General features: G+C 37.3%; 1 protein-coding gene across 1 annotated transcript; it reads left to right on the top strand.

Moving 5' to 3' along the window:
- The first annotated feature begins 564 nt into the window (after positions 1–564).
- Positions 565–9,796, top strand: LOC306883988 (GDNF family receptor alpha-like). The gene is made up of 9 exons (XM_079439574.1): positions 565–638; positions 1,234–1,371; positions 2,434–2,586; positions 3,428–3,484; positions 3,588–3,915; positions 4,508–4,755; positions 4,872–5,066; positions 5,153–5,237; positions 9,156–9,796. Exons 1-9 carry the CDS (start codon positions 608–610, stop codon positions 9,235–9,237), a joined length of 1,317 nt encoding a protein of 438 aa, XP_079295700.1. The 5' UTR covers positions 565–607; the 3' UTR covers positions 9,238–9,796.
- Positions 9,797–12,244: the final 2,448 nt, after the last annotated feature.

The following is a 12,244-nucleotide window of genomic DNA, read 5'->3' as shown; positions in this document are numbered from 1 at the left end:
TTAAAATAATTGAGGAAACCCCTTGCCTTATCAAGTAAATAATAATTAAACAAATTAAGTTAAGTGAATTGTCAGGTTCACTTAACTTAATTTTTTTAATTATTATTTACTTGATCATTTTAAGGCAACGGGTTTCCAAAATGTTGTTAAGTTAAGTCAACTTATCACTTTTTACAGTGTATGAACTAAATGTATTATTTATATATATATATATATATATATATATTACTCTTTTACTAGGGCAGCCAACAGTCAGGACGTTTGACCTATATTATGCTTGTAACTAAGGTTAGTGATATCTGTTTAGTTTTAACTACATTAATAGTTAATGATTTATTTTATATATTATAAAACAATTCAACATTTCTTTAATATTAGCCTACACCAAAGACACAGATGATATCCACTGACCCGAGAAATGGCCCTGATTACATGGTGCACCAGTGAACCGTGCAAGTGAGTGACATTCACAGCAGTGCGATGCACCTGAGAGGGATTATTCATTAGCACCGTGACGTCACGCTGGGGTGAATAGAGCTCGCTGAAGCGGAGCTGTTCACTCACACAGGTGCTTAACACCGACACTCCACCAACACCGCCACACCACATGAAGGCCATGACAGCAGCTTTTCTCATCGGTGAGTAGAGGATCTATTTTAAGGATTAGTCCGCTTTTAGCAGTCCAATGCTTCATTGATCTTCATTCAAGTTCTTCTGATGAAGTTAACAAAATTGATTTTTCATTTGTACCTGAACATTTGCCAAGTGTTTCTATATTGCTCTTGGGTCAACATAAAGTGAAATCAAATCGATCTGTTCTTACTAAGATGTAAGTGCAATAGCAATAGCATGTGCAATACATTTTACTTTTGAAAATAAATTTTCAGAATTTGGGGAGCTAAAAAAGTTGAGAATATGATGTAAAATTTGTAAGACTGACTTTAATTGCTTTGTTCAAAGGTCGGATTCCCTTTCTTCCACCGAAGCTAAAGATGCTCTTTAAAACATTCTCATAATCCTAATGCTTGTAATTGGAAAATATAGATTAAATTAGAAAATAATATTTTAAAAGAAAACAGTTTTACAAAACTTGTGGACCCTAGTGTCTTTGAAAAGTGTGAGACTATGTATTAAATATTGTGTGCATCCATGCTGAACGAGTAGAATGTCATTTCTCATTGCATTAAGTCGATGTCAGGACGAGCCACTTATGAATGTTATTTTGCCTTCTAGCATCTCATTTGCTGTACCAGCTAGTTTGCATTGACACATCAAGAACTACAGACTGCATTTCGCACATGGATGCTTGTGTTTCTCCACACTTATGCAGAAGCGAACAGGCTGTTCTTAGAAATATCTGCAATTTTAAAGGTACAGATTTTTATTTTTTTTTAAATTCTACGAAGCAAACAGGATACCATCCATAATGCAACCAATTATTATTTATTTAACGGGATAGGACCAGGGCTGGCTGGTCACATTGGGTTAATAACTGCTCTCACAAAAAATGGAAAATTGCATGCCCTCTTGATCCATTCGAGTTGATTCTTTCAAGGCATTAAAAATTAAAACCTTTCAAGGTGAGGACAACTTTTCAATTTGTAACGGAAGAGTGTGAGTGGGAGCTGTTTGCACACTAGTTTCAAGGTTTTGGGTGCCACGTGGCGTGTAATATACAAATAATTAATAATTTATAGCAAATTACACAGACAAAGACACATAAAACAGTCCCATTTTACATGACTTTTCCCACTTTAAATCCAGCATGCTGCCATTTCAACTTGAGTTATCTTAATGTTCATTTTGACAAAGATATTCAACAACAAAAAAGCTGTCAGCAATAACTGTCTCCTCTACCTTGTGAATCGTCTCATCACTGTGCTGACAGTAATTGGATTTAAGCGTAGTAGCCTTGAGCAAAATGCATGACTCAAACTGATGTCCATTCAGGGAAGAAGAAAAGTCTAGCCTGAGGAGACATTGAAGTTGTTTGTTAGTAGTGCCTGAATGCAAGAAAGGAAGAGAGAGAGAGAGAGAGAGAGAGAGAGAAGGCACAGTGGCCTCAGGGAAGCAAACGAGGAAACAATATATGAGATCATCAGTCCATATTCACATATGATATTGTGTTGATATATTTTAACATGTGACCATAATAACGTTTTGGAAAACCATAGTACACTTTAAAAGTCAAAGACAATTGTAGACATCCTATGGATCAATTTAAGGGCCAATTAAAGGATTAAATGCTTTATAAACAATCACAAACAATAGCCATTAACCTCAGCTATTAAAAATGCATGCACACATTGAGATACAGATGAATAGAGTTCACTCATGATGGTAAGCTGATGGTAAGCTCATGTCAAAGAGGTGACGTTGAAAGTGCCTCTAGTAAAGGCTGCTTTGCTGCTGACTCTTTTCATCTGTGGAAAGATGGAGGCTGCCACATGACTGACGCAAAGGTCTGTAACGCCACTCTTCAGATGATGTTCAGCCGCTCACCTGCATTGGGACAGTGCATGTGCTCTGGGCCGGATCCATGCGGCACTCTACAGCAGCTGTACTCTCAGTGCCAACATCATTGGGGTATGCCACACATTCAGTACTGCGATATCAATAATTTAAATATGAAAAAAGCTAGATTCTACATCTATGGCATGCTGTCAGTTACCACAGCCAATTTTGACTCGGCCCTCAGTTTGCTTGTAAATAACAAAAATTGCATGTACAGTAACACACTTAAAGGGATAGTTCACCCCAAAAAATATATGGATAACCAATAAGACTCATAACCAATAAGACTCCTGATAATCTTCAAGACACAAATTAAGATATTTTTACTGAAGCCAAAGAAGTTTCTGTCCCTCCACTGAAAGGGCGTCCAACTAAAACACAGAGGATCCAAAAAAAAAGTAATAGAGCAACATTCACTTTATATGATGGACATATTTAATTTAGGCTTTTATTCACATATTAATACACATACCTGTACATACAGGGCATCACATATGGTAGACATGGAAGCTTGTGCGCCATACGCTTGAATAAACGTGTACTATTGCAAATGGCATTTTTTTGACTTGTGTTTACTGATGAGGTTTGTGTCTGTAGTAAAAGATTGCATGTCATGAATGAGACTACATGTTTTTTCATGACTGTGGCACATCGTAAAATAATCCTGAGACAGTCCTGATTTTTGCACAATTACGAATCATGAAAGTATTGTAAAAGCAGTCAATATTGCTTGTACACTATATTCCAAGTTCCTATAAGGAACATACCAAAATTTACTTGGTGTGATACTTGTGTCACTGTCATTCTTTGGCAAAAGGAAAGCTTATCAGTGAATAAGGACTTACATACAGGTTTGCAAAGACATGAGGCAAAGTAAATGCCAACAGAATTAAACTATTGCTTTGTTTTCCAGCTCCAAAAAGCAAGCAACTTGAGGAAGAATGGCAAGCCAGCGATCACAAAGGACATGGTAAGTCCTTGGTCTGTACATTGTGCTCCAAAGCCTCTTGGAAACTCATAACTGCATGCATGCTGTGTTTCCCTCATTGTACACTCTCATTCCCTCAATCCAGTACACCACACCAACCAATCCTGTCTTGAAGAAATAGTGGCTTGCCTTGGCGAGAAATCCTGTAACAACCGAATGGTGCCATTTGTCCAGGAATGCAATGCCTACCGATGCAACCCCAGTCAGTGCAGAGAGGCATTGAGGCAGTTCTACTCGGCTCTTCCTCACAATGTGGCTGAGAAACTGGTGTTCTGTGACTGTGACAGAGAAGACCAGGAGTGTCAGCAGATGAAAGCCTCTCTACACTCTGGATCCTGTGCAAGTGACCGGTCGCAGACACCCTGGACCTGCCTGGAGGCACTGGACAGCTGCTCTGAAGATACATTGTGCAGGTTAGTCCTCAACATTGAAGGCAAAGCATTGACAAAATGTTTTACAGCAGGAAATGTTTCTAGATCATCAATTTTTCTAGATCAAAATTGAATAGAAAATTTAATTTTCTATTCAATTTTCAATTTAAACTAACTATTAACTACAACTTATGCCTCAATAGATATAATTCTTAATTTGCTGCTGATTAATAATAGTCAGTAAGGTAGTTGTTAAGTTTACTGATAAAATAAGACCGAATAAGGCATTAATATGCCTATTAATATGTTAATATGTATCTGCCTTTCACTGCTGCATTGGAACAGTAACTATTGTGATAAACAAGACACAAGTAAATTTAACTAAGCAGTCAACCAAAAAAGCAGTCAATTGGTCAGAATTCATACAAATCTGCCAAAAATCAGTTACTAAAGCTAAATACTCAAAGGTTGAGAGTGTGTGTGAGCTGTTCCCCAAATAATGAAGCTGGTTGACCATCATGGTCTTTACAGTTGACTGGAGAAGTTTTAGGTAACTAGAGGCATTGTGGGAATACTGGCACATAGGATTTATATAGACTGCTGCTGATACAAACCAACTTTTTACTTTTCACAGGCAGATATTTAGCAGGTACCTCTCCAAATGTTTTGGGGAAAAGGAATCTGTCGATGATGCGACCAGTGAATGGCTAAGTCGTCTGGACCCTGACTTCTTTCTTGGGCATGACCTGCAATGCAGGGTGGCATTTGTGGAAACAATGGGTTTAATACTTCATCATCCATGCACTTGTGATGGATTACATCATCATGATCAATATAAGTGCAATGAGCTAAAACACATTTTCCAAGACAAGTCCCTATTCAGTAAGTACTTTCAGAGGTTGTTGGCTAGTTTAACTACTGTACATTTGCATTTGCAAGTACTTCTGGCGTAATCTCATTCTGATTGATGTATTCTGATTTAACCATTCAAATCATAGCACTCTCAGGGACCAAAGAAAATTTCAAACATGAAGAATCCCATGAATTAAACACTGGGCAACAACCAACCAGCAAAACAAGCACTGAACAGCAGTGGTTAAGTGGTGAAAATGTCCGACATGGACAATTCGATGATTCAAGCAATGGGCAACGACCAACCAATGAATCAAGCGTTAAGCAGCAGTGGCTGAGTGGTGAGTTGATGCACTTAAAGTGCACTTTTCCATTTTCATTGCATTTTAGCTGATGTAATTAAATGTATTGTCTCTGTTTACACCAGATCAACTGTTTTACATACTGATATACATCTCTGCGTTGATGGTGGTGGTATTGTTTGTGGTCAGTCTGGTTTTGCACAGACTTTGGTAAGTTGTCATTATTGTAATGCATACCAAATTATGTACACTGTAAAACCCAACAAGTTAGGTTAACTCAAACCATCTGAGGAAACTAATTGCCTTAAACCATTTAAGTTTCTTAAACTAACAGTTATGAGTGCTCTGAACTTATTTCTGTTGAGTTCACTAAAAGAAGATAATACCTAACAAGTCACGGTAACTCAAACCGTTTGAGTAAACAGATTGCCTTAAAAACCCAAGTTACGTTAACAAACCGTTTGAGGAAACTGATTGCCTTAAAACTAACAGTTATGAGTGCTGAACTTATTTCAGCTGAGTTTAAGTGATTAAGTGATTAATTAAGTGCTGATTGAGCATTAGTGATGAACACCTGCTGTTAACCATGTTACAATCCCTAGCGATTCTAAGGGGTATAGGGAATAACATTAATTGCTGAGGTCCGATCTCGACCCGATACCCGCGTAAGCAATAAAAACAAAAGCGCTAAAGGCAACAAAACCGGTGTTTATTTACAATTTTTACAGTGGGAAAACTCTTGTCCCTAAAGCATTTAAAAAAAAAAACTTTTAAAAAACTTTAAAAAAAAAAACCTAAAAAAAAAACTAAAGAAAGAAATCAGCCAAGAAGGGAACTGGGCGGCAGTCAAATAAAAGAAATAAACAAAACATAACCCTCTAACTCAGTTATCAAATCTAAATTTAACTAAAGAGAAACAAAAAGAAAAGAAAATCTTCAGTATCCAAGGATACCCTAAACTAAGCTACTCTCACTAGCAAAAACAAAAAGTACAACAAGTGAGGCACGCCCCTTACCTACTGTATTTAACAATCATTCACTACAGAATGTAAAAAGTAGATCACGTGATATTGTTAGCTAAACAACACCATCATAAAACAACTAGCAACAGACACAAGCAAGACATCTGCCACATTGTCTCAGCGTCTTCCTTTTATAGATCCAGCTGGTCACTAATTAGGACGAGACAGATGACATCATCTCCTCCAACGATGATTGGCAGGGAGCAGGACCAATGGTGTAGCACTAAAAAAGTAAAAGTAAAGACAAACAACAGAGAAAGAAGACAAGAGAAAAAACAACAAACAACAACACAAAACAGCACCAGCCGTAACAACAACCAGAATCACTGACAGAAAGAGAAACACAAGAACAACAATTAACTTTAGTCACAGCCTTAAGTCAAATCATTAAATCATTAAATGAAATCAACTGAAATAAAATACATTAAATCTCATTACATTTACATTTAGTCATTTGGCAGACGCTTTTATCCAAAGCGACTTACAATTGGGGAATACAAAAAGCGATTCATCTTGAAGAGGCAGTCAGACAGAGGAAGTGCTCGTAACACCAAGTCTCAGTCATTGTTCAAATAAGTACAAACTAGTAGGTGGAGAGAAAGATAGAGGGAAAGTTTTTTTTTTTTTTTTTTTTTTTTTTATAAGTTTAGGATGAAGTCAAGTACTGCCGAAAGAGATGAGTTTTCAGTTGTTGCTTGAAGGTTGCCAGAGATCCAGCGTTCCGGATAGGGGTGGGAAGATTATTCCACCAGCCAGGAATGGTGAACGAGAATGTTCTGGAGAGTGATTTTGAGCCTCTCTGTGATGGTACCACAAGGCGTCGCTCACTAGCAGATCTCAAACTTCTGGAGGGGATGTAGCTTCGTAATAGTGCGTGGAAGTAGGAGGGTGCAGAGCCTGTGGTAGATCTGTACGCAAGCATCAGTGACTTGAACTGGATGCGAGCTGCCACTGGTAGCCAGTGCAAGGAGATGAAGAGAGGTGTAACATGTGCACTTTTGGGCTCGTTGAAGATCAGTCGTGCCGCTGCATTCTGAATCATTTGTAGAGGTTGGATTGCGTTTGATGGCAGACCAGCCATAAGAGCATTGCAGTAGTCCAGTCTAGAAACAACCAGGGCCTGGACAAGAAGTTGCGCAGCATGCTCTGTCAGAAAGGGCCTGATCTTTCTGATGTTGTGTAGTGCAAACCTGCAGGAACGAGCAGTCTTTGCAATGTGCTCTTTGAAGGTCAGCTGGTCATCAAAGATTACACCAAGATTTCTGACCGAAGTTGATGGGGTAATCATTGATGAGCCGAACTGAATCGTGAAGTCATGCCGTAGAGTCGGAGTGGCAGGTAAGACCAGAAGTTCCGTCTTTGCCAGGTTGAGCTGTAGGTGATGTTCTTTCATCCATGTCGAGATGTCCGCCAGGCAGCCTGAGATCCGTGCAGCTACCGTTGGGTCATCTGGTTGAAAAGAGAGATAGAGCTGCGTGTCATCGGCATAGCAGTGATAGGAGAAGCCATGTGCATGTATGATGGGACCCAGCGATGTAGTGTACGTGGAGAAGAGGAGGGGTCCAAGAACCGATCCCTGAGGAACTCCAGTGATCAGTTGATGTGGTTTGGATACCTCCCCTCCCCAGGTCACCCTGAAGGATCTACCGGTGAGATAGGATTCAAACCAGCGAAGTGGAATTCCAGTGATGCCCAGTGAAGAGAGTGTAGACAGGAGAATCTGATGATTGACAGTGTCAAAAGCAGCAGAGAGATCCAGCAGAATGAGGACTGACGATTTGGAATCAGCCTTTGCAGTTCGCAGGGCTTCAGTGACTGAGAGTAGCGCAGTCTCTGTTGAATGGCCACTCCTGAAACCTGACTGTTTAGCATCCAGCTTGTTGTACTGTGAGAGAAACCGCGAGAGCTGGTTGAAGACAAGATCTAATCTCAATCTCAAGATCTAAACAACCCCACAAACAGCATCACCAGCTCCACTTATTAATAACCAGACTGAGACATCTACAGAAGATCTTATTGAGAATTAACTAAGGTTTAGATGTTGATTTATTTTCATTTGAAGTTACCATGTTAGAGATCAGTGTCTGCTTTAGTTGGGCTCTTGACCCTTGACATTTGTGTTGTATTCCCCCCCTCCCCTCCCTCTTTTTTCTCTGGTTGTTGTGTTCCTTGAACGTATTTTTGTTCATTTATTTTTTAATTTTTTAATTTTTTAATAGTCACCATTGTTCAGGTTCACAAGCTGATTATTGATGTCTGTGTGAGTCTAATTGCTACCATAGAGAAATCTATGTTCACTTTCAATGAGATCAGTTCACTAATAGATGACTGCCATTATAAATATATAACAACCAACTACTGATCATTTCCTTTGGGCTTTTGAGTTGTAACAAAGGAACACATGGTTACAACAGCCAGGGAAAAAGAGGGAAAAAAAAAAACCTAACGCAAATGGTAAGGGTCAAGAGCCCAACTAAAGCAGACACTGATCTCTAACATGGTTACTTCAAATCAAACCATAAATCAACATAAACCTTAGTTAATTCTCAATAAGATCTGACAGAAATAAAATCAGTCTGGTTATTAATAAGTGGATGCTGTTTGTGGAGTTGTTTAATCAGATTTTGATAGATTTAATGCATTTTATTTCAGTTGATTTCATCTAAGGCGATGGTGTTTCTCTTTTCTTCAGTGATTCTGTTTGTTAACAGCAGGTGTTCATCACTAATACTCAATCAGCACTTAATTAATCACTTAATTACTTAACTGTAAGTTTTAAAACTTACATGGTTTAAGCCGGTTTGAGTTACCCTAACTGGTTGGGTTTTACATGTTTTGGTAACACTTTACAATTAACTAGTTGCTTATTAGCATGCCTATAATTAACATATTGGCTGTTTATTAATGCTTATAAAGCACATATTCTGCATTACCATATTCTACATCACTAATCCTAAATCCTACCCAATACCTAAATTTAACAACTGCCTTACTAACTATCAATACGCAGCAAATTAGGAGTCCTAGTTACTAGTTTGTTAATAGCGAGAACTTAAAATAAAGTGTGACCAATATTTTAATAATGATTTAATGGCTTTTCTTTTAGGAGAATACACCAAGCTGCTGGTAAACCAACTTTTGAGGCCCATCAGTCAAAGTCCCTGATGTTGTCATCTGTTATTATTTAAGTGGAAATTATATTTATGATACTTTGCACATTGTCACATCTTTCACTGTGAATTTTAAACATCCTTATAAAATATTTAATATTTTTAATATATTGAATAAATACCCTTTCACTTTCTATCAAGCTACTGTTAAGGTAGGATGAAATTGGATATAATTGGATGAAAAAGACATAGTAGTGTGGAATTGATTTTATTCATATGGTATTGATGGGATTGTGAAAAGTAGAGATAATGATTTGTACATGGATACTGATAGTTGACCAGAACATCCCAAAGGTTTTATTATTATTTCATAATTGTTGACATTTGGTATTATTGCCATAAGCTTTATTACTCAGTGGGTGTCAAAATATGAAGAATTAAATTTTCCTTGATCATGTGACATATAGGCATCCAAAGTTCTGAAGATATATAGTAAGTTTCAGACTTCAGTGCAAAAAGGAAAAAAAATAAAATAAAAAATATATAAGCTTGTAATAGATGAGAAATAATACTCTTGTGTAATGTGCTAATCTGATTCTGTTTCAGGGCATAAACTAAAGATAAAGTGTTAATGAGCAACATTCAGCGTCTCTGATATCAGATCTCTCATTTATCTTTAATACGTTGTGAAAGATGAATAGCCAGCATGAGGGAAGCCTCTGATAAGAGTACATGCTCTTGTCTTCTTCAGTGCATCTGACAATCATCATGGTGCATCAGCCGGTCTGTCTCGTTCCCAGTCCTACTGACACTCAACACTTCAATCCAGATGTTTTTAAGTGTAATGATGTGTTTCCTGAACCCCAGTGTCATGACCACACTAAATCATCATTAGGAACTTCACCACAGACATTAACGAGACATTTCACCAAAGTAGTTGTCTTACCCGTTGTGATTAAACTTTTATCACACAGGGTTTAACAAAAAATGAACTTTTTCATCTTTACACCAATCATTTTTCACAAATTGAATATTTCTTATTATTTTATTACAACAAAACACTGTATATATTTCATTAGGATATTCTTAGGTAACGTGTTTAGTTGAAGCCTTATTCGCTGCATTATTATGCATTTTCTAAAAAATATATATTTCACATATCTGTAGCCATAGTTATAATACATCATAATAGGTAATCTTGCAGTATCTATTCATGGATATACCTTTTAAGAAATAATGTGGTAAAGCATAAAATACAGAAAATGGGTGTAGTTTATGTCTTTTGTACTCTTTATATACTAAATGGACTAAAAAAAACGATTCGGGCACACCTCTTAATTACTGAATTCATGCATGCACACACTAATTTTAATCAGTCGCCTTGCCATAGCAATTTAGCCGTTGTCAAAGTCGCTCAGATCTTTATTCCTGCCATTTCTCCTGCAACCAACACACTGATTACAAGAACTGAGTTTTCTTATACCATCTATCTACCCAGACCTTAATATGTGGCCTTGTTAGGAGATGATCAACAATATTCGCTTCACCTACGACTGGTCACAATGTTTTGGCTCATCAGTGCATGTTTATGGTGCAAGTAAAACTAAACAGCCCTGCAGTGATTAATGTTGCATTAACGTGCTATTGGAATTATTGTAAATATGAGTTTCCTAGTTGGAAATTGGCCATGTAAGGCCTCTCTGAGGCCGTTCATATCCAGTTTCCAACTAGGAAGCTCATATTTACGATAATTCCGATAGCACGTGAATGCAGCATAATAATGTAGCCTTGGCTTTGATTGAAAATGCTTGAAATACACAGCCACAGTGGGGAAGGAATTGAGAGAGAAAAATAGGACAGGTGTAAAACACAAAAAGACTGGTAGAACAATGGGACGGGGCAGAAAATAAATTAAATTTAAACATCATTTTGCTGTGTCAATGTAATACTGCATTTTCTATAATAGGCTTGGCCTTGCCTTCACTTGTTAAATCACCTGGGGATCAAGTCATGGCAGTGTGCTGTAATAAACAGCTGCGTCCATCTGTTTGCTTTCGCTTGTATACACCTGAGAGTGAAAAGGCCTGAATATCTATTACCTTCTCAAATATAGGTAATACAGGCAAATAAGAGTGCTGCTTTAACACTCACCCAAAACAATTAGAGCACTTGATAAACAAGACAAGGAGAGAAGGGCAAATGAGACCAGACCACGAGAGATAAAGTGAAATGTTTACACACAGCACATCCCACCTGTATTTAAACTAGATCTTAATACATATAAACTTAAATCCTTTAATAACCAGAACTGATGGCTTTCCAGTATATAGACAACTATATGAAGGCAGGCTATAAAGCTGTAAACGGTATTGGTAAAGTTATGTGATGTTAGTACAAAGACAGTAATAAGCGATTTAGTGCAAAGACAATAAGGTACAGCAATAAGATTACTTTTCTTAGATTTTACATCAAACATTGTTAATGCTTAAATTATTTGACCCCTACAAATATATTTAATAAAAAGGCAACACTTTATTTTAATGATCAGTTCTCACTATTAAGTAGCGTGCCTACTATTAACATATTGGCTGTTTATTAGCACTTATAAAGAAAAATACATGCTTTATTCTGCATATTTTAGATCCCTCAATCCTACACCTTACTACAAATAAGCAGCAATTTAGGCAATTTGTTGAGGCAAATGTTGTAAGTAATAGTTAGTTAATAGTGAAAATTTGACCACAAAATAAAGTGTCCACATTTGCACAGACTATATTAATGTGACTTAAACAGCATGCATGCAATCAGGCTGCATTACTGGGTGAGAGGATTCTTTATTTCAGTTATTCGTTTTAACAAATATTTGTACTGAATACTTGTGTCTTTTTTCCATATTTCTGTAGATTTATTGTTAATACTATTGAAATTACAGTTTATGATAGAAAAGATAATAAGCACCTCTGTAGTGCTCTGAACCTGCTGTGAACTCTGCCACTGCGCTCTCTGCAGTCTGATTGGAACTATTTTAAGAAGGATATGAATCAGTGAGGGGGAAAAAAAGAATTACTCTCACAGATAGGGGGTC

The sequence above is a fragment of the Barbus barbus genome, assembly GCF_936440315.1.
Source record: "Barbus barbus genome assembly, chromosome: 18".
Classification (NCBI taxonomy): Eukaryota; Metazoa; Chordata; class Actinopteri; order Cypriniformes; family Cyprinidae; genus Barbus; species Barbus barbus.
Note: the sequence above shows the minus strand (reverse complement) of the source record. Positions and strands in the feature narration are given on the sequence as shown.